Source organism: Odocoileus virginianus, chromosome 15, assembly GCF_023699985.2.
Source record: "Odocoileus virginianus isolate 20LAN1187 ecotype Illinois chromosome 15, Ovbor_1.2, whole genome shotgun sequence".
Lineage (NCBI taxonomy): Eukaryota > Metazoa > Chordata > Mammalia > Artiodactyla > Cervidae > Odocoileus > Odocoileus virginianus.
In genome coordinates this window covers 57,382,373-57,409,982 of record NC_069688.1, presented here as the reverse complement: position 1 = coordinate 57,409,982, position 27,610 = coordinate 57,382,373, and the positions used below count along the sequence as shown (strand labels likewise).

Sequence of the window (27,610 nt, the reverse complement as noted above, 5' to 3'; positions counted from 1 at the left end):
CTCAGCACCAGGGAGGATGAAGACAGACACTCAGGCCCGAGCCGCTGCGTGGACAGCCAGTGGCAGACACTGATGATAAGGGAGGCGAGAGGAGGTATTTTTTTTTTTAAGTTTTTTTTATTACACAGTAAAGAATACAACAATACCTGAATCATACTTTAAAGATTCACAGGTTGACAGACCATACATTACAGTCCAACTAAGGAAAAAAAAGGATAAACAAGAAACCACAGTTCAGACATAGTAGACTTCAAAGCTCAAGAGTATGCTGACAAAAGCATGATGCCTAGACCCCGCCCCCCAGTGTTAGTCTACCATTAACTTGTGGTACATGTCTGAATTAAGTATTGCACAACAACTTTAATTTTTCACAATAATGTCGCAGAACCCAAAATAATATTTAAAAAAAAAATTACTTCAAATCTGCATTTCGACAGTCTCCAATTTTTTTTCTGTCCCTTGAGGAATTCGGACAACATGGAGTCGCTTTCTTTCCCTAAGTATTCCAGACGTAGGCATGCTTTGCATAAGAAAACCAGCCTTGAAATTTTTTTTTAAATCCCCAAGACATGCACCTACACATTTAAAAAAAAAAAAAAAAAAGTTAAGGAAAGAAAAAAAAAAAGACAGGTGGCCCTGTCACACACAGTCTCATGACAGAGAAAAAAGAGAAAGAGAAAAGAGTCAGAGACAGAGATAAGAGACCGAGGACGCCCTATTCCTATCAGCGACCACCATTCAATTCTATCCAATGAAGATAACTTTTTTTTTTAATGTGTTATACCTACAAATTATACTCTCACATAGCCTGTATATAAGTGACAAGCAAAAAAGGAAAGTAACAAAAGGTTTTCTTTTCTTTCTCTTCTTTAGGTTTATGAGGTCTGCATTGTTACCAAGAAGTGATATGGTTCGCAGCTGTATGAACTTAACTTTTGGTTTCCTGGTTCTTTTGTGCCCATTTGGTTTGACTAGACCAGTTTTGTTAGCTACTGGTGCAATATACATGCTGTCAGAGGTAGAGTGAAACTTTTTGCCACTGAGGAGAATGTAGCAAAACAGGAGGAGAGGACGAGGAGGAAGCGGGGAAGGAGGAAGAGCAATTCAGATAGAGCTCAGTTAGGGATTTTTTTTTTTTTTTTGTATTTGTTTTCACTCAGGGTGCCCTGAATTAAAAGTAATGAGACGTACTGTACTAAATCCTTATTTTACACACTAGTGTTAAGAATAACAGTGCTGTTTCACATACATCACAGCTTCTAGAAATAAAGACGTGTGGGTATGACATACCTCATTTTTGGGATTATTTAACCCTTCGTAGCCTAGAACATATAATAGCTCTGTAAGAAAGGACTGTCCAGTGTCATTAGCAGACTAGAAAGCAGAGTGAGGTCAAAGGATTCTGGGAGCACCATGATAAAATATAACCCATTCAGAGCCTGGTTATGTGCTTTCATGTCACTTTAAGCAGGTGTGCTGGCAGATGGACTTTCAACATGTGGATAGATGTATTCACTTGCTCATCAGAAGTTTCTAAACTAAAAAGCCATTGAGAAAAAAACAAAAACAAAAAAACACCACCCGAACAAAATTAAAGCCAACTTGTACATGAAAATACAGGGGGAAATGCAAATAATGTTAGGTTAAAGAGATTTTAGGATTACCTCTATGCAGATATTTAAAAGCCATGTAAAACTGTATCCAAAGGCTTTATTTAAAAACAAAACCAAACCCAAGTTAACGGACCACTTTAGATTTTTAAATAAATGCCTGGTGTGTGTATGTATGTGGAGTAGTGTCTTCCCAGCCTTGAAAACTTTGGTTGTCTACACAGCCTGCAGCACTGCTGACTTTCCGTAAAGCACACAACCACATTCTGGGCTACCATTTTCAAAACTAACAAGTAGTTCTGGTCTGGACCCTGGACGACGAAGGGTTAATGGATTCACACTATACCTTGCTGAACATATTTAACCTGCTGATCATTTTGGAAAGTAGTACTGGTGCTTTTCAAAATTCCAATTTTGGTCCATCAGATCAGTCTTTGGCTGACTTCCCTTTTTGTAAGAATACTGTGTAACCTGGCATTCAGCAGTGTTAAAGCTGTCAGTCTACACCTCAGCATTTGGAGCTCTAATGATTTATCTTTTTTTTTTTTTTTTTTGTAAAATTAGAAATACTTAAACAACCTTACAGCGATACACATGCACTGTCTTTTTTTTTTTTTTAAAGTAGGATATCTTGTTATTTTTTCAAAAGTCCCTAATAATGATTTTTCATCAAAAAAAAAAAGAAAAGAAAAGAAAAAAAAATCCACTACTACTCTATGCTACAGCTAAACTTGATGGAATGGATCTAGCATATTTTAAAAGTTTGCTCAAAAAAAAAAAAAAGCATGCCTAGGGAGTCATTGTGACAGTGCAAAATACATTTATGTACATCCCTCTTACAAAAACACCAATATGTTAGCATTCCGTGAAGCATGCTGGTTTTCAGGGGAAAAAAAAATCCTATAAGAGAGTGAAATAGCAGCTCCGAAAGATAGCCTTTTTCTTTTCTTGAGGACAACCAAAAAAGTCTTTTTTTTTTTTTTCTTTCTTTTTTTAACTACTAGAGAAATACCACTAATACATACAGATATAAAAGCAGCATAGAAAGATACAGGTTTCTCACCAACTAGGAATAAAGAGACTAAATGTGGGCACGTGGTTAAACTACAACGCGTCTTCACAGTCGTCCAGCACGTTTACAAGAAAAACACCATTGGGAAACCTCACAGGACAGAAGTGTTTTAACACCAAGAGAACTACTAGTTTTTAATTAAAAATCCAAACAGGGTAGGGTTGAAAAAATTTAGAAAGGGGCTGGAGCTGGAGCCACCATTTTTTTAAAAATTATTTTTCAATATAAAATGAATGAGCTGGAATAGACCCAATGTCTTGCTCTGTGGAACCTTGCAAAAGTGAAGAAACGTTGAGGGTTGTTTAGAGCAGCAGCTGGCTGGTGTCAAAGCTGCCAGGATGCTAATAACTGCAGGCTGAGTCTCTTACTTCTGTGTGTGTGTGTATATATACTTATATATATATATAAAGGAGCCTTTTGTGTTATGGCATTTTTTTCTTGCTGTTGTGTTCACATATCCCACTGCAAAATCATCTTTCATTTTTCCTTCTGTTGACCTGGATATTATTATTTCTTTTCAGAAACAGGAAAAAAAACCCCGAACATCTGTGTCTCCTTCCAATATGCTACACATCTGCGCGTTATGTAGCGGGTCTTCAAAGTTCAGTTAGCAACCCACGGACGCCATTCATCTTCTTGTTAAAATGTCTACTGCTGTAGCCAACGCTCATGCCCTTGAGGGTTTTCCTCTTTTTTTTTTCTCCATTATTGGATATAAAGAACATTGTGACTTTTAATATTAGCATTTTTGCTTTCAACAGCAATTAGCAATCTCTTGGTTTGCTGTTTGGTAAAGCATCGGTTAATGAGGTCATCTAGTTTAAAATCCCAGCTACTGGAAAATAACAGGGAGGAGGTCAAATCTATCATTTCATGTTATATTCTCTGCTCTCTTTTCAGTTCTCTAAGGAAAAGAAATCTTTGTTATCCACAATAAGTCATTATGACCCGTTACTGGCCTTCTGTTTTACGATCGCCTCAAGATACAGTTAGGTTCTCTCTTGCTGAAAGTACTGAACCAGGATAGTTCGTCTATAAACAAACAAAACAAAACGAAAACAAAAAGGAAAAAAAAAAACAACTTTGAGCATCTGAGGATGAGGACTTGGTTTCGCGTTGGTTGTGGTGTCTTTCCTCCGACAGTTCTGAGTGCACGTCTAGCGAGGTGTCGTCTCTATGGTGGAAGGGGTCCCTGGGGTGGTCGACCTGGGGGTGGCCGCCGGTGGCGTGTCCATGGGGCTCCCGGCCCCGCTGTTGGGCGTGACGGAGGAGCTGACGGCGGGCGTGTCCCCCTGCTGCTGGGCCTGCAGGGTCTGCCCGCAGATGTGGTGGTGCTTCTCCCAGTCTTTGTGCTGGCAAAAGGAGCCACAGTACCGGGCCGTGTTACAGCCGCTGCAGGTCTCGCTGGCTTTCCGGCCGCAGTTCCAGCAACTCTGCGGGAGGAGGCAGAAGAGGGGGACGTCTCCAGTTAGCACCAGGACCGGGCCAAACTCTGAGAAAGAAACTAGGCAGCACTGCCCTCACCCCTTATTTTTAAGAACTGTGAGAATGAAAAATCCATGTGTGTATTTGTACACACGCTGAACACATTGAAGATGCAGGTTTTGGTGCAGTGACTGCCCAGACTTCACAAACTCTTAAGACATCTACACAAACTGGTTTGAAACTCTTTCCCATTTTTGCTGTAAAATTCCTTCTCTTTAGGTTTAGTATCTTCGCATCTAAATTTTCTGTTCACCCATACTAACAACTGCTACATCTGAATTTTCCTCTCCTAATGCGAATACCCGTCATGGAAAGATAAAGACACCAGTCCTGGCGGAAGCTTCTTCTTTCTAGACACTAATAGGAATCACAAAGGAACTACGATAATGCTCTGGGGACAACAGAGGATGAGATGGTTGGATGGCATCACCGACTCAATGGACATGAGTTTGAGTAAACTCTGGGAGTTGGTGATGGACAGGGAGGCCTGGCGTGCTGCAGTCCATGGGGTCGCAAAGAGTCGGACACAACTGAATGACTGAACTGAACTATTAGATTCAAAGGAATATAGTGGACTAGACAGAGGATTCTATTCCCTGTTCCAGCACAGACAGTGGGGCACGCATTTAGTTCTCCCTACTGCAATTAATTATTCACTGTACCTGAACACCAAATGGTAGGAAAGTCTAAAAACAATTCCTGTTAACTTCAGCTCCCTCGAGATTGAATCTTTGGTTTGTTTTTACTCTGATATATTTCTAAGCACCCAGTACCTGATTTATATATATATATACACACATACATATTATACATATATATATACACACACACATAGTAGGTGCTCAATAAATATTTGTGAAATGAGAATCAGATCACTTAATTTGGCTTTAAAAAAACCAGAAATACTAAAGCTGGGTAAACAACAAACTCTCTTTTCATATACTGCTTTCTAGCTGATGGAGCTCCTTTGAAGCTTGTTTGTACCTCAGCAGCTCTGAGCAGTCAGAAAAGCAGAGGAAATTAAAAACTCTAGTGAGTTTTAGCACCCTAGCAAGCCTACTGCGAGTCTCCACTGGTGCTTTCCAAGCAGTGAGAAAAGCAGAAATGAGGCTGCCTCTGAGATAAACACGCCATGAAGCTGGGCACAGTGCACTAGACAGAAAAGCCCCTGCCTGGGCAGATCCCGGGGAACGGGGGAGCTTCGGGGAGCACGCTGACGATGGCAGGGGGAACTCAGGAAGCCTCCTTGAGACGCTTGTGCCTCCTTTGGCAAGACCGTCCACTGTACAATGTTGTATCCTGCGATCTTAGCTCTGTACCATTCATCCCTTTATTCTCCATTCTCCTTGGTTTTACTTTCTTGCCAAACAAACTTCTGACTGTAATCTGGTAACCCCAACCAGCTGAAGGTATGTGGCTGTTAACACAATTAAAATATAGTTTTTTAAAGCCCCGATCTATGTGGATACGAAAAAAATCTCCCCACTGTGTTTCCTGTGATTATTTTTGCTTTCAGCATGCTGATGGTTTGGGTTAAGGTGGGCTCTTAAGCCTATGAAAAATGCGCCAGTGGAATGTCAGCTCATCACCCTGGACTATACACTAAGGAAATTTTAGCATTTATCCTAATTTGGCTAACAAATAAAGGGCTCTTAAAGTCTTTCAAGTCCTTGAAGCCTATAAACTCAAGAATGATAGCATAAAACATTTAGAAAGAGCTCAGTCCTGTGTTCATATTTCTTTACCACTCAGAAATGATAGCCTAATGAAGAGGAAAAAATAAAAACTTTAAGATCTCACAGTCTGGCCAGTAGAAGGTGTTTCAAGTGAACATAGCTAAGGAAATCTAGAAGCTTTGATTTCTGTGCTAATGTTATAAATAAAAATTTAATTACAATTAATAGTCAATACCAGAACAAAGTAATCTTTTTCTACTGCAGTTTAATTTTCCCGGGAAAATATCTCAAAAAATATGTGCCTCTAATCAGAGGCTTCAAGACCATAACCAGAATCCCTTCTCTCTCAAAATTAACTCAATCTTACTGCATGGACAATGGTGCACAGAGATCTGAACAAACATGGCCCGCCCGTCCTCCAGAGCAGTGAGGTATGCCACTCAGCACTCAGGGTGTTTACTTCCCCGAGCTTTAGGCATTTCGAACAATGCCAGCTGGAGCCTGGAACAAACTCAGAAATAAGTGAAATTCCTAAATTACATCAGAAAATCCCAACTAGAGAACACAGACCTAGATCCAAAACAGTATTTTAAGGAAATTAAACATCTAATCTGAGTCAAGTGGCTCCTTTAGGAAATACCCTGGTGTGAGTCCTATCTGTTTCCTGGCAGAGTCACATCTTGGCAGACACAAGGCCGTGACTGCCCGGTTCTCAAGGGCTCCTTCAGATTGAAATCAGATGTAGGTAACCGTCTCAATTTAAGTTGATTAAACACACAGACTAAACCAGGTAATTACAAATGCATGTGTTGGGGAATGGAAGGAGGAGACAGAATGGGGACTTCTTTATTTTTTAAAGTGTTTTGAAAGATGGGAACAATTTTAAGAACAAAAAAGTGGAATAATGCCAAATATAGAAACAGATGTTTTGGATTATAAAGCTGCTGGGAAACGAGACTTTTTTGCCAAGCATCTCTGGATTCTAATCCAGGATTCAAGGGCTCCAGTTTTACCTCCAGTCCCATTCTGAGGTTGTTGAATCCCATTCATTTACCACCCACTATTGAGACAAAAAACAACCTACGACTTTAGAAAGGTGCAACAAAGAGTAATTCAAATAAGCTGGTGGGAAAAAACCTGTGTATTTTTTACTGCTCTTGACAATGCATTGCAATGAATGTGTAGGGAACTTTAGCTCAAGTGTTCAACAAATGGAAAACTCCAAAGTGCATATTCCTTTTTAAAAGTTCATTAGAGGGACTTCCTTGGCGGTCCACTGGCTAAGACTCTGTGCTCCCAATGCAGGGGGCCAGGTTCAATCCCTGGTCAGGGAACTGGATCCCACATGAAACAGAGTTCCCTGCCGCCTGCTGAGAACAAAGAGGTTTTGCATGCTACAGTGAAAACTGAAAATCTCGTGTGCTGCAACTAAGACTCAGCACAGTCAAATAAATAAAAAATATTTTAAAAATAAAGTCATTAGAAAACAGGCAAAGCAAATTTCTACTAAGTCCTTCTGGGCGGCTCTACCAAATTTCCTGTTAACTAATTCATACCTGTAAGACTGATGCTGGACCAGGGGCACTTGGCCTCTCAACCATCACTTCTGGGAACCATGGATCTTATCAGTACTTATGAGTGCAGAAGCTTGTGAGTACTCTAATTTGAATCATTTTTAGTTTCTAAGCTTTCTGTCATTCACAAAGGTGGAAAACTGCAAACTGTGTATCATACCCAGGGGTATATCCATAAAGGCAGGGTGTTAAGGTGGTCAATGGCCTCATCTAACTTTATGTTTTTCAATTTGTGCTTTTCATATTCAAGCTAGTACTTCCTAATAGCTGCTTGTTTTCTTCATTGATTTTTCAGATAACTGAGCTTTGCTTTCAGTCTTTTAAGCAATGATTCTGGTGACAATTACCACAATGGAATAGACGCCTCAAGAATACCATTTCATAGCAAATTTCATTCCCAAAGTCCATGGCACTTTCTAGTCTTCCTTTACTTGTGATAATATTATTCTTTTTTCAGCATAAGGAATATTCTTCCTCCCTATCATGAGAATCAGCCATTTTCCAAAACTAGGCTAGGATTCAGATGAAGAATAGGAGGCAGAACACAGCCTTCCCTTTATAAATGTACTGACACTACACATGACGTGGAAATGATGAGTTGAAGCTTTTGGTGCCAGTGCTGTATGTCAAAGACTATTGACACTTGTCTCATATCAACAATTCTTTTTGTCCCTATGAACAAAATTATTTCCTTCATCTGGTTATTTTAGATACAGAGAGAATGGTCTTTCTGTCCTACTAGCAAAATAATAAATAGCTTTTCTGGTTCTTACCGTTGGAAATTCCTTTTATAAGAAACAAAACATTTTCTCCTAAGAAGTTTCTGCAGCTATTATCCACCTATAATTCTAAAAAAAAAAAACAAAACACACACACACACACAAACCCTTGCACACAAGTGATGCCCAAAGAATAAAGAAGAATGATTATAATTGAAATTCCCAAAATGTAAGTAACTTTTTACAGTAAATAACTTCCGTATCTATGAAATTACACAGGCAAGGTTTGATTCACCGTCTTTGGACTGCAAATCACTCTTTCTAAAATGTCACACCTTGTCCATTGCAGATCCTTGTTATAACCTGTTCTGGCAGGAATAATGTTAGAAGGGCACTTCAACCATAAACGTTGACAGACGTTGGACCAGGAAGTTGGAACCAAAGAAGAGGTATTATCATGGTATGTAATCGAATGGCTTCTAATTTTGAGTGGCTTCAGCATCACTCTTTCTCGGTTTTTCACCTCAAGCTATATCACTAGTGGCTTTAGAACCACAGGCAAATTACTTAACCTCCTAGAGTGGCAGTACCTATAAAGTAGGAAGGATAACTATAGGATTATTCAGGATCATATCAGTGCTAACTAAGGGGTCCGGATGCTCAGTGGATCGTGAATAAATGGCAGGAACTAATACCACCTCCTCCTCCTGGCGCTGGCTGAAAGCAAATGAGATCATACCCATCTCTGCAGGGCACAACCTTTACAATCAGAAAGCTCGTGGTCCGGTGCCTCCCCTTGATGGACACTGACAGCTACACAGACAGAACGTGTCCTTACTGCCCCTAACATGTAATTAGTGGCCACTTATTTCTTCTCCTTCCTTACTGCCCTCAGATCTTCTGAAGATTTACCACTGACCATTTTCCCATTCATCCTTTTTAAAGATAATTTCCATCGCTGGGACTTTCTTGCAGTCCAGTGGATAAGACTCCATGCTCCCAAAGCAGGAGGCCTGGGTTCCATCCTTGGTTGGAGAACCAAGATTCCACATGCCACTGGCACAGACAAAAAATTTTTTAAAAAAATTAAAAAACAAATTTCCGTTGTGGCATGTCCCTCTAACTTTGGTTTTAAGATACAAAAATTCTGTTTCTTATACTATAACCTTTCTGGTTTCTATTTTTTTATGTGCCTCTAAATATATGTGCAAGGAGGGAAGTTGGCGTAAAGAAAAGAAATATACTTTCTTCCCTACAGGCTCCCTTTCAGTCATGGTTTTAACTATTAGCTGTAAGAAAATGACTCTTAAATCATCCTCCAGCCTTTATTTCCTTCGTGAGCTTCTCTTCCTTTCAAATGCCTGTTCTGTAGCACTACCAGGATGCTCCCCTGTTAGCTGAGTCAGTAATCCCCAAACCTGACTCCCTGGCACGGTCCTTTCCAGTCACTGGCAACAATCAGGCCAAAGACTTTGTCATCTCATTGGAAACTCCCCAACAACCTCTCAGAGCCAAACCCGACAGACCTTGCTTCTCTCCTGATCTCCCTTCCTTTCCTATCTCACAGTTATTACTGACATTTCTTCCCTGCCCTTCCTGTTACAATAGCTTCGTAATTGATTTTTTTTGTCTCTCTCTTACATATTTACACTGCTCATTTGTAAAGAGACTTTTTATAAAAAATATTTCTACTTATTTTACTTGTACCTCTTACCCACTTTCCTAGATAAGTCACAGAAACATTATCCCAGTTTTATAGATGAGCAAACCAAAGTTCCGAGAGGTGAATCACGCCAGATCGTTCTGGGCTCAACGGATCAGCCACTATACCATGAACATCTATGGATTCAGACAGCTGGCCTTTTAGTAAATGAAACAAATAAGCAAAAATCTTGAATCAACAGCTCCTACTCTGAAAGCTCCAGATTCTTCTGGGGATCAACAGGGCTGATGAGATTGTGAGGGCTTTTCCAGGAGCCATGCTGGGAGACTTCGAGGTGGCTACATGCGAGAGTCCCCTGGGGCCATCCCTAGAGGCTGGGTCAAGCTGCACAGGATCCCCTGGGGATGGCTCCATGAACTCGAGAGGGGGTAAAAAAGATGAACCTCTCAGATTGACCTGTTTACAATATTAGGGCTCAGAAAGTTCTGGAAACAAAGTCTGAAGGTTCAATCACTGTTTCTACTTAAGTGCCACAAAACCACCCAATATAAGCATGTGCATTTCTGCACCTACTTAGGAATATGAGTAAAGACTGCTTCAATCTGTGGTGAAATATCACTTTAATAGCTTCAACACAAAACGAACTATTGGAACAGCACAATTATTGACTTTCTGTCTGAGGCTCAATTCCAGTCATGTCCTTTGAATCCCTGAATTAGAAAAAGTTATGGATCTCAAAGAAACGCTGCAGCACGTTCCTTTTGAAATAGTTCTAATCTAACAATATTCACTGGAAAAAAAAAAGACTATACATGTTTACAGATAGGAACTAAAAGTGAATATAGAAAAAAATAAAATAGTTGAAGACAGCCAGATTCAATGAATTTCCTTTCTTTTGATTTTATGCTAATACTGGCTTTACATTCTTGATGAAACATATAATACACTATAAAAGATAAAGTACAGAAAATGTCATTTGCTTGTGTCTGCCTAAGCAGTCCAGTATCTTTCGTATGGTTGTGATAACTATTACTAGTCTATAAACCAAAGTGAAATTAGAGAACGGACGAGGCAATATGAGGGTGGCATGGATAGTGTGTGGGGGGTGGCTTACAGAATAGCTGCTGACTTATCCTTAAGCGTTAGATGAAACAAAACTTCTTTCCAGAAGCCTTTGTACTAAACTCCATTAAGACTCATAATTTAGTGATTTGACTCTTCTAACGAGTTATGGTGAGCACAAAGGTAGAGACCAGGGTACCTCCAGCGCCTGGTGCCATCTCTGTCACATAATAAAAGCTCAATAATTTGTTATTGACAGAATAAACACACAAATGAATATAATTTAGAGTAATATGTATCAAATAACAGGTCACAAACATGAGTTTTTAAAAGAATGTCTATTCATTTCTTGGTACAGATTGAAAAATCAACAGATCCTACATTTGATGGGAATATATACAAATTTCAATCAATTGCTATGATGGCTAGACCAATAATTCATTTCAACAAATAAAGAACAATTCAGAAAATTTCTGGAGCACTGTGCTATATGGATCTTTGTTGCTGTTGTTCAGTCTCTAAGCTGTGTCCAATTCCTTGTGACCCCATGGGCTGTAGGACACCAGGTTCCTCTGTCCTCCACTATCTCACAGGGCTGGCTCACATTCATGTCCATCGAGTCCGTGATACTATCCAACCATCTCATTGTCTGCTGTCATCCTCTCCTTTTGACTTCAATCCTTCCCAGCATCAGGGCATTTTCCAATGAGTCGACTCCTTACATCAGGTGGCCCAAGTACTGGAGTTAAGCTTCAGTAATAGTCTTTCCAATGAATATTCAGGGTTGATTTCCTGTAGGATTTACTGCTTTGATCTCCTTGCAGTCCAAGGAACTCTCAAGAGTTTTTCCCAGCACTACAATTCAAAAGCATCAATTCTTCAGTGCTCAGTTCTTTATGCTCCAACTCTCACATCTGTACATGACTACTAGAAAAACTGTCTTTGACTATGTGAACCTTTCTCAGCAAAGTGATGTCTCTGCTTTTTAATATGCTATCTAGGTTGGTCATAGCTTTCCAAGCAGCAAGTGTCTTAATTTCATGGATGCAGTCACCATCTGCAGTGATTTTGGAGCCCAAGAAAATAAAATCTGTTACTGCTTCCACTTTCCCCTTCTATTTGCCAAGATGTGGTGGGACTACATGCCATGATCTTCATTTTTTAAATGACAAGTTTCAAGCCAGCATTTTTACTCTCTCCCCTTCATCAAGAGGCTCTTTAGTTCCTCTTCACTTTCTGTTATTACAGTGGTATCATCTGCATATCTGAGGTTGTTGATATTTCTCCTGGCCATCTTGATTCCAGCTTGTGCTTCATCCAGCTCAGCATTTCTCATGATGTACTCTGCATAGAAGTTAAGTGAGTAGGGTGACAATATACAGCCTTGATGTACTCCTTTCCCGACTCTGAACCAGTCAGTTGTTCTATGTAAGGTTTTAACTGTTGCTTCTTCACCCACATACAGGTTTCTCAGAAGACAGGTAAGGTGGTCTGGTATTCCCATCTCTTTAAGAATTTTCCACAAGTTGTTGTGATCCACACATTAAAGGCTTTCACATAGTCAACGAAGCAGAAGTAGATGATTCTCTGGAACTCGTTTGCTTTCTCCATGATCCAGCAAAGGTTGGCAATTTGATTCCCAGTTCCTTTACCTCTTTGAAACCCAGCCTGTACACCTGGAAATTCTTAGTTGACATACTGCTGAAGCCTAGCTTGAAGGATTTTGAGCATGACTGTGATAGCATGTGAAATGAGCATAATTGTACAGTAGTCTGAACATTCTTTGGCATTGACCTTCTTTGGGATTAGAATGAAAACTGACCTTTTCCAGTCTTGTGGCCACTGCTGAGTTTTCCACATTTGCTGACATACTGAGTGCAGCACTTTCACAGCATCATCTTTTAGGATCTGAAATACCTCAGCTGGAATTCCATCACCTCCACTAGCTTTATTTGGAGTAATGTTTTCTAAGGCCCACTTGACTTCTCCATCTTTGGCTGCAAAGAACATAATCAATCTGATTGTGGTATTGACCATCTGGTGAGGTCCATGTGTAAAGTCAAATTGTGCTGTTGGAAAAGGGTGTTTGCTATGACCAGCATGTTCTCTTGACAAAACTCTGTTAGCCTTTGCCCTATTTCACTTTGTACTCCAAGGCCAATCTTGCCTGTTATTAAGGCTACCTCTTGACTTACTACTTTTGCATTTCAATCCTCTATGACAAAAAGGACATCATTTTCTGCTGTATTGTAGGTCTTCACAGAACCAGTCAACTTTAGTTTCTTTGGCATCAGTGTTTGGGGCACAGACTTGGATTACTCTGATGTTGAATGGTTTGCCTTGGAAAGCAACTGAAATCATTCTGTTCTTTTTGAGATTGTACCCAAGTACCACATTTTGGACTCTCCTTGACTATGAGGGCTATTCCATTTCTTTTAAGGGGTTCTTGCTTACAATAGTAGACATATGGTCATCAGAATTAAATTTGCCCATTTCTGCCCATTTTGTTCATCTATTCCTAAGATTGGAGGCTCAGTCTTGCCATCTCCTGCTTGGCCACATCCAGTTTACTTTGATTCATGGACAAAACATTTCAGGTTCCTATGCAATATTGATCTTTACAGCACCGGACTTTACTTTCACCACCAGCCACAATCCACAGCTGAGGGTCATTTCCACCCTGGCCCGGCTGCTTCACTCTTACTGGCACTATTAGGAATTGCTCTATGCTCTTCCCCAGTAGCATACTGGACACCTTATGACCTGGGAGTCTCATCTTCCAGTATTATATCATTTTGTCTTCTCATATACTCTATGGGGTTTTCTAGGCAAGAATACTGGAGTGGGTTGCTGTTTCTTTCTCTAGCGGGCCACGTCAGAACTCTTCACCAGGACCCATCCATCTTGGAAGGCCCTTCACAGCACGGCTCTTAGCTTCATTGAGTTACACAAGCCCTTTTGCCATGTCAAGGCTCTGATCCATGAAGGGGAGGTGGGTCTTGTTTGAGGCCAAATGGCTAAAACTCAAGAAAACTCTGAATATAAAAATACAGCTAAGCATTCTGAGTAGCATCTACACTGCTTTCTCTGCAGATCAGCTGGGCCACGAAGTCCTAACCTAACAGAGTCCCCTATCCTGGGGCCAACTGTGGTAAGGCGGGAGTAGGAAAGGGAACTCTATCCAAGCCCAAGGAAACCAGAGCTGTCCTGGCTCTGTTCTGAAAGGGCCCAGGATTTCCTAGACTTGAGCTGACGTCTAAGCATCACTGCTGGAGTGGCTTTTATCAGGTCATTTCTTCTAAGAGGTGCACATTCTTGAATGTGAGGAAAGAACAGGGTGGAGGAAAATAATTGCTGGATTCCAAATTGTATATTCAGTCTTAAATGAAAAGTAAACAATTCCTGAGAGGGAAGAAAAGTATTTCTTTACAAATTCAAGCTAAGATTGAGCAAAAGATACAACTTAGATGGTTCTCAGACACTGTTTTTCCTCAGGGGAATTTTAGCATTAATTTATGACTAATAGATTAACCCCCCCCCCTTTTTTGTCAAGTCCTTGATTAAACCCTTTGTGTGTGTGTTTCGGGGGGGGGGGGGGGGTTGTGTATGTATGTGCCCGTGGACTTATGGGCAAGTCTAGAGGAGTCTGGGCTTCATTCAAATGAAATCTCTCTTCTATCTTGGAAAACGTCTATATTACTTTTGATGAGAAGAGGCGTGATGCCTCAAGAGGTTCAATCCCCCACAAGTCTTAAAAGTGGTCTTGCGGTTTAAGAATAGAAGTAGGAAAGCAGATTAAAATTGCCTTTTTTAATCTGTATCCAAAAATACCTTCATGATCCTTATTTCATTGTTCTGAAACAAAGTAAGGAGGGTGGTATGCTGAGAGCCCCAGTGGAGATCCTGCCAACCCCCAGCTGTGTGACTAGCCAAGTGAGCCTCTTCACCTGCAATGTGATTAAAAATGGTTATGTCTCAGAGTTGTAGCCACCACATGAGATGAGAAAACCAAAGCTGTTAGAGGTTTAGTGTTTTTTTTTTTTTAAATCACAGAATTATGGAGCCAGAAATTAAATGCGGCCATCTGACTTCCAAGCCTTTTCTACTAGCATGCTGCTGCGGCTGCTGCTAAGTCGCTTCAGTGGTGTCCGACTCTGTGCGACCCCACAGATGGCAGCCCACCAGGGTCCCCCGTCCCTGGGATCCTCCAGGCAAGAACACTGGAGTGGGTTACCATTTCCTTCTCCAATGCATGAAAGTGACAAGGGAAAGTGAAGTTGCTCAGTCATCTCCGACTCATCACGACCCCATGGACTGCAGCCCACCAGGCTCCTCCGTCCATGGGATTTTCCAGGCAAGAGTACTGGAGTGGGTTGCCATTGCCTTAGTCTACTTTAAAATCGTTGAGAAATGTCACTGAAGACTAGGGTAATACTATATTAAAAATCAGTTTCTCAAGACATCAAAAAAAAAAAAAAGTTACCTTAGAAGATCACTCATATCTAGGTTATTTCATCCTACCTACTATTTATAGCTACTGCTTAATACACCAGATTTTTATAATGCTAAATACCAGTGTCAAGTTCATATATTCTTCTGGATATTAGATATAAAGGTACAAAGATTATAGATACTAAAGAGATATAGCACTATTAGCCAAATATAAAGACTTAATTCTCAATTTCTCTAAGATATTTATCTTCAGAATTTAGTAACCTATAAAATATTCTTATAATGCATAATAGCCCTAAAATGTTTATATGAAAGTGATAATGTTTTAATGATGGTAACAATTGTGCCTCACAGTATCACTAACTTGAATAGAGTAGGACAAATTCTGTCCAAAAGATGGTAATAAAATGTTCTTTCAAAAAACATGAAACAAAGTCCTTAAATATCTTAGCCATAAGAGGCCAATAAAATTGAATTCATATCTAGTTTAATTAAACAATGGAAGTCAGGTGGTAATGGGTAGAAAACTTCCCTTTGTCCCTCCTTTCCTGGGAAACTTTCAAAGGTTGAAAATCAATTCCTTTTGTCCCCTTGTTATGCATCTGTTACACATTAAATAGAAACTCTGGGTATCGAGTAATTCCCATAGGGTCTTTCATCTACAGAGAAGCCTGGTACAAATTAAATTCTTACTCTCCTTCATGAATTATAGATATGTGTTGTAGTGGACCGTTGATTTATCAGCATATGCGTTTGCTAGTTCAGCGTGGTGTGACAAGCTAACGGCAGTCCTTCTCTAAGGTTATTTTGGGTTGGGGATTGGGGTGCTATATTAATTAATATAGAGCATTATCATGTTGTTCTGACTTCACAGTCTCTGTGTAAAAGGCATCCTGTTAGACACTGTTTTAGTTACCTCCGTGATCCTTCAGCCATTTAGGTCACCTGTGTATGTGTGTTCTAATACACTGTAATAACACTAAAATGTGTAACATCACATCTGCCAGTGATGTGATGCTTATGAAATGACCATCGTAACGGTTATCACACATAACGTGCAAGAACAGACCGTGCAGAAGATCTCTTAGGAATTCTTAATTGATGCAAAAGTTGGTTTAGCATTGAACTTCAGAACCAATAGTTAAGGAAATAAATTTGACCCCTGCCTGCAATATATCTTCAGGTGACACAGCTTAGAAAGGGTCTCTGACCCAAATCCTGGCTTTTAGAAAGAAACCACAGATATATGATAACCCACACACACACACTCAGTTCTCAATCTCTAGTGCCAGAAGTTCTAAGCATTTCACTTGAATCTGTTCCCCACCAAATACGTTAAAACTCTTTTTGCGGCAGGTGTTCTTTTAGGTCTTTAACAAAGACAAAATTTGGTCAGCTCTCGGTCGATTTCTAAGTGCCAGGCCTCCCCAAACCACTCGTTTCCCCCTCAGACACGAGTCTGTCTCTGGCCCACCATGCACCTGGGCTAGTCTCCTCCCGCCATCGCGAGACCCACCCTCGGAGCGGAAGCCACCCTCGGAGCGGAAGCCACCCTCGGAGCGGAAGCTTCTCCCGGGGGGCCTCACCTCGCTTGAGTCCTCCTGCTGGTTGATGACAGCGAGCGCGTCCTCCGCCGCCTGCCGCTTGGCCTCAGCCACCGTGCGCTCCATCTTGGCGCGCTCCGACGTGATCATGTCGTGCGCCTTCCGCTCGGCCTCGGACACGGCCTTCTGCAGCTCCGTCATGGCCTGCCGCTTCACCTCGTTGACCGCCTCCTCTGCGGGCCGGGCAGGGGGGACCGGACAAGAGAACAAGCTCGGTTAGCGTGCGGCCCGGGCTCCCGACCCGTCACCACAGAACGCTAGATGACACACGCGACCCCCGGCCTGTACCGGGCGGGTCTTCCAGACCTCTAAAGACTCAGGAAATATTTAGGAAACGCAAAGGGTGAAGCCCTGTTCCTTTAATTTACACTCCTGGGAATACCTTTTATATTTCTGTAGCCTCACGATAACTGGACTGCCAAACTAGTGCTCCAGACAGGATCCTGAGATCAGACTAAGTAGTCTGAAGACAAAAATGACCACAAGAAATCCGTCTACATAACTGAGACCCACGAAGAAGGTGTTTTGCCACAATGAAATATGAACATAGAGAGTCCATGGGTAATGCTTTCAGGAAAAGAGAGGAAGGGAATAGATTTTACACAGACACTTGTTTTCCTGGTGAAAGATACAGTAATGAAAAGGTGTCTCATAACAATTAATGCAGACCTTTGAAAGGAAATCCAAGATGAAACAAATGGAAGATCCAGCTTTTCTTTTTCTTATTTCCTGAGTGATGTGGATATTTAAAAAAAATGATTTTCTCATTTCCAAATTTTTCAGTTGTAGTCCATCTACTGAATCAAATATAAGTAGTTTTGCATAACCAACTGTTGCACTAGACAAATATAATTGAATCATACTGCAGGCCAAAATAATCAGGCCTGACTATAAACCTGCAAGGTGTCAAATTAGCTCTTTATTTTTGGCTGTGGAAAGGGTGCAAAGATTTGACTAATGTACAACATAAGACTGACAACTAAAACAAGTAATTTCCATTTAAAAAAATTAACTGTTCTAATTAACAAGGGAAAATATCCTCCCCCTGAATTAGTTTATCTAATTTTCATCTTTATTCAAAGCAAAATGACAATGATTAATTGAAAATTTAATAAGCAGTAATTATTAACTTGGCAAATCTCGTACCAATTAACACTCTATTAAAACTAATTATGACATGTTTCATTCAAGTGTTTGCACTTAATTGTTTCACTCACTTAAAAAGCACCTTAATTAAATGTTCTGTTTAATTAAAAACATAGATTCCTAATAAAAATGTTATACTGCAGATTAAAAATGTTGAGATACAAATACTCCTAGAGTTCTTTAAATTTCTATGTTTTATTTCACACCTTCATAGTTCATGACTTGAGGATCAGGAGAAGCCCTCCACTATTAATTAATAATCATGACTTTGGTAGCCTCCACCATTTTTTACAGCACTGTTTCTGAAGTTCACTCATTTGTAATTACGGTCTGCTAGATTTTATAAACTAAACAGGACATATTAACTGAAATATGTTCAGCATTTTTTGGCTGCTTTAAATACGCATTTAAAATCTGGATGGAAGCAGAGCAGTGCCCAGAGCCAGCAGCACCTTCTTCACCAGCAGGTGGAAAGATACCTCTATTATCCTGTCGCAAAGGCGTGGGACACTAGGGGAGCACTGCCCTTCTAACTATAGTCAGGGTCTAATCTGGTTTGAATATGCAAGGTGAATTAAAATTCTATCTAAGTGGTAATACAGGACAATAATTTTTGCTTACGATCAAAGCTGTAGCTTGACTAATTGTATATGCAAATCAGGCAATTTATATTTAAATTATGCATCCCTATTCTAATCCCACAGGCATATACAGATCAGCAAAGAGAATTGGTAGGACATTTACAAGGTGCTTGAATATTTATTACCAACAGCAAACATTCATTGATTGTTTGAAAAATATACTGAAGAAAACAGTTGCAATTTAAAAACTATATATATGGTAGCCTTTCTCCAATTTTATAAAGACCTTTCAAACTTCAGAGTGTATTTTGTTACCTTTTCTGTTGCTTTAAAAAATACCGCTTTTAGGGGAAAAGTGATACGGCCTTCAATATTTTGTTAGTATTCCAAATATTTAATATGTATCTTGTTATTACATTGTATTATTAGGGTAACATACAAACTTTGAATAGGGTCTAGAGGTTAAATAATTATATTGTATTAATGTTAATATCCTGATTGTGGTAACCATACTGTGGTTATATAAGAGGATGGCCTTGTTCTTATTAGGAAATACACACTAAAATGTTTAGGGTAAAAGGATATCATGTTTGCAATTTACTCTGAAGTGGTTGGGAAAAATATATATATAATGCATAAACAGAAAAAGAGTGAAGGAAAGATGGAAACAGAGAGAGAAGACATCAAAGCAAATATGGTGAAATAGGGAAAACTGGGAGAAAGGTATATGAGATTGTTTACACTATCTTCTCCAACTCTTTCTGCAAGTTTGAAATCATTTAAAAAATAAAATGGTGCAAAATATTATATGATGTACTTTCAAGCACAGGACAGAATTCCAAAATTATAATTTTCCCTGAAAAAAAGACACGGGTTACATTCCATTGAATTTTAGATAATTGATATTAGCATTTGATATTGTTCAAATGCTTACCTATATTTGTTACAAAGGTAATGTATAACAGTTTCATTGCAAAGACACACTTTATACATTTTGTCTAAAAAAAAAAAATTGCCCTTAGTGAATTTTAGAATCTTGGAGGAAAAAACTTTCAAATTTTAACAGGCTGAATGTAGATGTCACATTCTGCCTTTGGTGTTTTACTCATGTTGGATGCCTTGACACTTTGAACACTAGAAATGCCTTTTTAAAAGCCTATACATATGATAAGCAGTTACTTGAGACTTCCAGGTGAAACTGTCATCTGTCCTTCAAAGATTCAACACACTCCCCCTAAAATTTGGCAGCTATCCATAGAAAACTGTTCCCAAACTGTTTTTATGCAGCAGATTAGGGATATCACTGTGATAAAAATACAAATTTAATGAAAATTACTTCCAGGTCAGATTTTAGACTGAAGACCTAATATAGATGGATAGGTACATTTTATAAATATTCTAAACATTGGTTTGATAAGGTTTAACCCTTAGAAAATGCATGGACACTACATAAACAAGTATTGCTCTTTCTCTCTTTTCAGAGTACCCAAAATGCAAAGTATACCTAGAACTGATTTGAGAAATTCACCAGACAGTGAAGAAAAATTAATAGTAGACTCAATAGATTATAATATTCCAAGTTAAAAAAAAACAACAACAACTGATTAAGCGCAAAGTACATAGCACTGTTTTGAGTCTGCTTCCAAATGCTTACCACTTACGGTAGGATTTCCTCTGTGCATAGCTATCCAAGTTGATTTTCCAACAAAGGTAGTATATACAGAAAAATCTGCTCTCACTTAATAGCAGTCAAACTAAGACTTGAGCAGATAATAGCACAGAAAGAATTTGGATTACACAAGACTTCACTGTCAATTTTTCTTTATGAACTATCAAGATTTAACTCAAATACACATAAATAAGGGAAATACAGAGACTCTCTCCCTCAACACAAAAATCCATCCTTCTGCTATCCAAAAGGGCAATGCTTTGTACCTCTTATTGGAATAAGTTGCACTGACAGCCCAAAATTGGGAAGAAAAATGGTCAGAAGGAAGACATAGCAATTCTTTCTCCAGATTATGTGGCACATTTTAACAGCCTAAGGGTGTTCCATAACTGTTATCTTGGTAGGAAATCTTCTCAGAGGCAATGTGGTAGATCTGGTAAGACTATACAGACCGGCTATACATACACACACACAACACAAAACATATAAACCTTAAACTTTAGGCTGAATGGATCTATCTGATTTGTATAATAGACATGTAAGAGATCTTTCTCTTTGGTTCTTAATCTAAGCTGCTAAGCCTAGAATACTATCAGATTTTGAAACACCTTATCACTCTTACAAAAGAGTTATTTCTTAGAAAATTGAAAAAAAAAAAAAACCCCACAAAACTCGAATAAGAGTCAAGAGACCAGAGTCAACCAAGTGGCACAGAACAACAGATATAACTGGGTCAAATCAAAACAAACTGAAATCTTCTGTGGGGAAAAAACCCTTTTCTCCTTGACTGGGGGTTTACTGGCCCACACCTGTCTGATGGTTTGCAGAAATAGCATTTTCCAGTTTGCCATTTCATGCTCCAGGACACCTTCCCAACCCACAGATCAAACCTGTGTTTCCTGTATTAGCAGGTGGATTCTTGACCACTGAGCCATCAGGGAAACACTAACAGTTAGAGTTACAGAAACCCAAAGGCATATTATGTGTTTGCAATGTCATTTTTAAGCCATGAAATAGGTTTATAATTTATCTGAGTTTTTTTTTTTAAATAAGGTTTTGGCTCAACTTACTGGTGTTCCACCAAGATTCTGTCAAATTTGAATTTCTTTAAGCCCAGTAAGTCAATGAATCATCAGAAACTTAAAGCTACTTCAAAATGTAGAACAATATCTCTTAATGAAAATCAGGTAGTATACATGGAAAAGAAAACATAAATTTAGCAACTTTGTCATTTAACTTATTTTAGCTTTGGTCATTGCATATAATTAGCACAAAAGATCAATTTTAAAAAATGTTGGTAACCACAAAATTTCTGAGTGCCTCAACTGGTGAGTTTGTTGCTGTGATATTTTTTAAAAGAATTTAAAAGGCAGATGTCAATTATAGCTCAATTAAAAAAATTAGAAGATAAGGCTAAAGTAAAATACCAGACTTCATTTTCAGGGAGGAAAAGGTGCATGCAAGCTGAAACCTCAGGCTTCCAACCTGGAACCATTACAGCCCCTGAAAAATGGGGTTTATAACAGAAGTATCACCAGACCCTCACTACAGTAGCACTAACAGATGCTATAAAATAAAAACTATTCTGTGCTCTAATCAGGCCTGGTTTAAGAACATTCATCAGGATTTTTAAATTGTGTGTGTGTGTGTGTGTGTTGGGGGCGTATTTTGTTGCTGTTGCTGTTAGCGGTAAAGTCCTTTCTTGTCATTCTTCACACCACTGCATTAACAACTGCACACAGCTGCCAGAACACTAAACTCATGTTTTTAAACAATTCTTACCAGCTTTCTTCCAGATCTCCTCTGGCACATATCCAGAAGCAGGCCTGTGAAGGAATTCCCGATGTGCATCTATGAGAAGGATAAAAATCGGTGGAGAGGGGAGGAAAGCACCATAAGCACTGTTATGTCATCACATGGGGAGAGCAAGCAACGCCCACTATCTCGGCTTCTCTACAGAGATACAGTCTTTTAAACACTTCAACTCCAAAAAATAAAAATAGGAAAACCGGTCATCAGAGCTCCAGGAAAATACGTCACTGGTGTAAATGCTTATATGCTCAAAACAAAAACAACTCTAAATATTTCATTATGTGTGTTAGTCGCTCAGTCATGTCAGACTCTTTGCGACCCCATGGACTCTAGCCCGCTAGGCTCCTCTGGCCATGGAATTCTCCAGGCAAGAATACTGGAATGGGTTGCCATTCCCTTCTCCAGGGAATCTTCCTGACCCAGGGATTGAACCCTGGTCTTCTGCACTGCGGGCAGATTCTTTACCATCTGAGCCCCCAGGGAAACCCACATTTTTCATTATACAATATGTTACACGACACTGTTCCCAGCACTCCCTAAGTATGGGAATTTCTATGAACATATTTTATTAAAGAAAGCAAATTGTATTTGGCAATTTTCTCTTTTTTTTAAAGTCAAATTGAGAGCAGAAAGTCAAATTATATTGGAGTAACATAATTCTCACACAGCTATGATTCTACCACCTTTCAATAAAAAGTGAGCCTGACTCCATGGCTAACCAGTTCTCACACTTACTTTAAAAAAATCTTGCTGAGCATTAAAAATTCTCACAAAAATTGGATTACATGGATTTGACATGGATGGAAGCAAGAAAGAATCATTAGAATGGATTCATAGAGAGCCAGTTGACCAGATATAACTAGTACAGGACATGCTTCCAGGGTGGGGGTGAGGGGGTGGATATGAAGTTCCACTTTAAGTGAAATGTTGTGCTTTTATGCTGCACAAATTTTAAAAGTTTGAGAAAATAGATCATAATAAAGTTGATATAGGAATGTTAACCTCCAAATAACATGTTCATTAAAATGACATGAAACCTTATTTTCATGTTTTTATACATGCTTGAAAATAAAGTGTATACAGTCTTCCACAGCTAAAATATGCTCTAAACTTCTTCCATACTGGATTTTTCAAACAAAATTCTATATATTTAGAAGTTTGGAGGAAGAAAAAGATCATTTTAACTTTTATAAACTTAACAATCTTTCAACTCATGACAAATTTCAAATAATTGAAGTTTTCTCTATAGGTATAAGAAATGTTAAGTAGCAGACTTTTTAGAGAATACTTTATCTAATGTATGTTGACGGTCAAAAGAAATTCAGCCCACTCTTCGATATTTTATGGAGCTACAGAATGAGAAAAGCACAATCAAATTAGCTAAGTATATATCATTTTATATTTGAATGCGTTAAGACACATTTGAATATTCTGAGTCACTTGAGGGTACACAGATTATCAGTTGCCCAGAACATAAAATTTCTCTAGAACTATTCTAAATTATCAAAATCTTATAGCTTACTGAAGGACATATGGAAAACTCCCTGTACTATCTTTGCAATGTTCTAAGTCTAAAATTATTCCAAATATAAACAATTTTTGAAAGTTTACATTAAAATTTCATGACTACCTGATAATTGAATGGACTGGAAGTACCCATGAGTTCTCATGTGCACATTCATTTCTATACAATAAATGACGAAAACCCAAATGTTTTTATTTAAGTAATTTTCATTTGTTAAAGACCTTGATAAATCTGTCTGATGCCTATCAACTCCAAAGAAATAAGACATGGGTAATTAGATTTGTCAAGATTATCTTCCACACTATTTTAAAGAAAGCGAAGTCAAGTTCACACTTAGTCACATGAAGCAGTGAAACCGAGATTTACTTAGACATTTATTTTTAGGAGAAAAACCTTGGCTTAAGAATAATTTATTGGATGAGAATAGATTTGTAAAGTCTGAAGACAAACAGAGGAAAAAAATATGCCTTCTCCACAATAGCAAAAAATTGGGGGGGAGTGTATTTTTTTCATTACTGGGTTAAGGAAAGAGTAATAACTTCACAAAAATTATTTTTCTAAATGGCCAGTTTTTATTACAGACAATGGGAAAGGTGATGCTAAGTTATCCAAATACTAGTTAGCAGCACTAGGCAGCACAGGAGAAGAGCTAGGTCTAAAGACCAAAGATGAGGATCTTGGCTTTGCCCTGAGACACTGACCGGGCAGGCTAGTTTCTCCACGTCTCCGCCACCATAGTGTAAAGTGCCGACAAGACTACCACGTTCGAGACTGCCACGGTGAGGGCTCAATGAGGTACTTCCTACTGCCTGTTTGGCATGGCACATCCTAAACTCCGAGATGTTAGTTGGGACTCTCATCATTCTCACTATGTAGCAGGCTGCCCAGTAAGAATGGATTTACAGTCATCCTTTGGTATCCGGAGGGGGACCAAAAGCTGAGGACGTTCAAGTCCATTATATTAAATGGTATGGTGACGAGTGTTGCTATGAACACAGAGGTGCATATATCTTTTTGAATTGCAGCTTTATCTGGATATATGCCCAAGACTGAAACAGAAAGACTCACAGACATGGACAACAGACTCGAGGGTGCCAAGGGGAGGGCGGGTGGGGCAGGGGTGGACTGGGAGCTTGGGGGTAGCAGAGGCGAACGGAATGGATAAACAGTAAGGTCTCACTGTACAGCACGGGGAACTACATTCAAAAATCTGTGCCAAGGGAAAGAATTTTCAAAAGAATGTGCGCGTGTATCACTCCGCCATACCGCAGGAATTAATACAACTTGTAAATCAACTGTATGCCATAAAAAAATGGTGTTTGCATATAATCTACACATATCCTTTTCTATACTTTGAATCATTTCTAGATTACTTATAATTCATAATGTAATACAATGTAAATGTTTTGTTAAAAGTTGCCAGCACGTGGCAAATTCAAGTTTTGCCTTTTGGAACTTTCTGGGATTTTCTTTTTCCCCCGAATATGTTTGATGTATGGTTGGTTGAATCCATGGGAATGGAACCTGTGGGTATGGAGGGTTGACTGTATACTTATTTCCTTATAAAAAAAACTAAGGTGAAAAGAGCACCTTCAAGTTTTTGCTTTTTTTTTCCCCAAGCACCTAAACAAAAGGGCACAAAACTTCACACAAAACAGAATCATCGAAGAGGCTTGGATTAAGTAATGTACACCAATAAATTTTTACTGCCTCAGTGCATGTGACCCAAGGACAGAGGTTATTTCTGTTGCTAGCTATTCACTGTCTGAACCCTGATGGGAAGTCTTCAAACTTCTGAGATGATACTTTTATAAATTTTATTTAAACCTCATGAATACCCCCCAAATTTGCTCAAAGACAGTTACTGTACTGGAGTCAATTGGGTACCCACCTTTCTGTGTGCTATATAGTTGGTACAGATCATGAGGATCCATTTACCACATCAGAAATGTGTGATATTTCACCTTCTGGGCTTCATCTCCCTAGAATTCTCAATGACACATGTCATATCCACATAGAGTCAAACTCCACCTGACCTAGAATCCTCATAGAAATATCAACTCCAATCAAGCAAAAGTTTTCTTAATCCTATCCTACTTTCTAAAAGAAAGTCTTTTTTTTCCAAAATAGCTGCAGTCTATTTATATAATACACAACCATTTACATACGTATACATATTTTACAATATCCTCTCCGGTTCTAAGTTGCTGTGTCCAAGCTAAGAACCAGGTATTGACAGGAAGACCGAAGTGATGTCAGTAGATGTATTCCTCAGAATCTTTTTTTTTTTTTAGAATCTCTTTTAATACATTGATAAATACTACTTTAATAGCCACAGAAACCAAATGACTAATAAATTTAGTATTTTCTCTTCTGATTAAGTAGCAGCAAGAAGAAAATACATATGCAAAGTTAAATTTGAAAAAACAAAACAAATCCTGACATTGATTAGTATTACAAGAGACAACTTCTCTCCCAAGGCTTTCTTATTTTAGATTTTTGGCGAATCTAGACAAACTTGTACAAGACACCCTAAGGCTCAGATTCTAAAGAAGTTAATTTTTAACTACTAAATATTGACCACCTATAAAACATCAGTTGCTATAAAATGGAATGGTTGTTCTAAAGTACAGTGGTGAAAACATAAGAGTCTGTACAGGATGGTTTAAAATGTGAAATGTATTCACGTGTAACTACTGAAAGATGGAAAAATCATAGAAAAGTCCTTCTAAATTAAGTTTAGCTTGCTTTGGGATGCAGATTGCCTGGGGATGAAAGAAGAGGAACAGGGGAGCCTCCGGAAGATACATCTATGAAATGAGGAAACTGAGTTGAAGTGGAGGTAAGATGAAAAGACAGAAAAAGCAATCTAGGATGTATGCAAGAGATGGAAGATGCACCACACTTACAACCGATGGATACTAGATAAAGCGAGGGCTGCCATCAATATACATGAAGGGATGAGTTGATAGCCTCTGAAGAATCAATGTGACGTCCTATGACTCAGGACATCAATGCTCAAAGCTTGGCAGCACCTATGTTATGGCCATCATCCTGAGGTGGGCAGAATGAGGCAGTGATCATGAAAATATCTATTACAAAAACCATCAAAAGAAAGGAAGGTTTAAATGAGTTCATCTTTAGAAATGCTACTTATTTTCTGTTTTAAAGGATAATAAATTCAGAAATCTCAGTGTTATGCTCAAAATCCCAACCCAACCTAGAAGCCAAGAACTATATTATGATTTTCATCTTTAACAGTAAAAATATGTAATGCCACAGGAGGGAATCATCTCTTTTTGTTTTTCAAAGATGGATGTACTTAACTAGTACTCACATATTTTTTAACCCGATATACAGTAGACTTTTTAAAATTCAGTAGGTACTTTACATTAGGAACTCAGATGCATTGTTTTGAAATGAATTTCATGATGTAATTTAAAAGGAATCAATACAAGTACATAAAATCTAAACTTTTATATGCAGATATACTGTGAATAACTTGTGACTTTTATAATCTGATAGTTCAGAAGTTGAAAAATATATACCTTTAGATGTAAGTAAGCTATTTTTCTACAGTTATGAATTAGGGCCCTAAAGGTACAATAGATTTACTATATTTGAGACAGAATTACTGCTTGGAAATACTTTCAAAATGAAAAAATACCTAAGAATCCACTATAACTTCATAAACTTGGATGCCAAGCAAAAACACTAAATTTATGTACTACTTGCTACTCTCTAAACTGAGGTTGCATGATAGAAACAATAATAGCAGCTATTATTTAGATCACATCTACTATATGTCAGGCACTATCCCATGTTTTATAACTGTTAACTCCTTTAAAACAGAAACACCTATGAAATATGTATTGTTACCATCTCTATCAGATGAAGAAATTGAGGCACAGAGTTACTTGCCAGAGGTCAACAAAACTAGTGAGAAGAACAGGGATTCAG

The 27,610-nt window shown here is 38.7% G+C and overlaps 1 protein-coding gene across 9 annotated transcripts in view; it reads right to left on the bottom strand.

Moving 5' to 3' along the window:
• Positions 1-97: 97 nt before the first annotated feature.
• The window catches only part of RUNX1T1 (RUNX1 partner transcriptional co-repressor 1), a 149,641-nt gene continuing 122,128 nt past the window's right edge, over positions 98-27,610 (bottom strand). For all 9 annotated transcript variants that reach the window (XM_070477413.1, XM_070477415.1, XM_070477411.1 and 6 more), the window contains 3 exons: positions 22,096-22,164; positions 16,900-17,090; positions 98-4,115 (listed from right to left, as the gene is read on the bottom strand). In XM_070477413.1, coding sequence (XP_070333514.1) covers positions 3,840-4,115; positions 16,900-17,090; positions 22,096-22,164 — 536 coding nt within the window. In that variant the 3' untranslated portion in view covers positions 98-3,839. The remainder of the gene's footprint in view (positions 4,116-16,899; positions 17,091-22,095; positions 22,165-27,610) is intronic.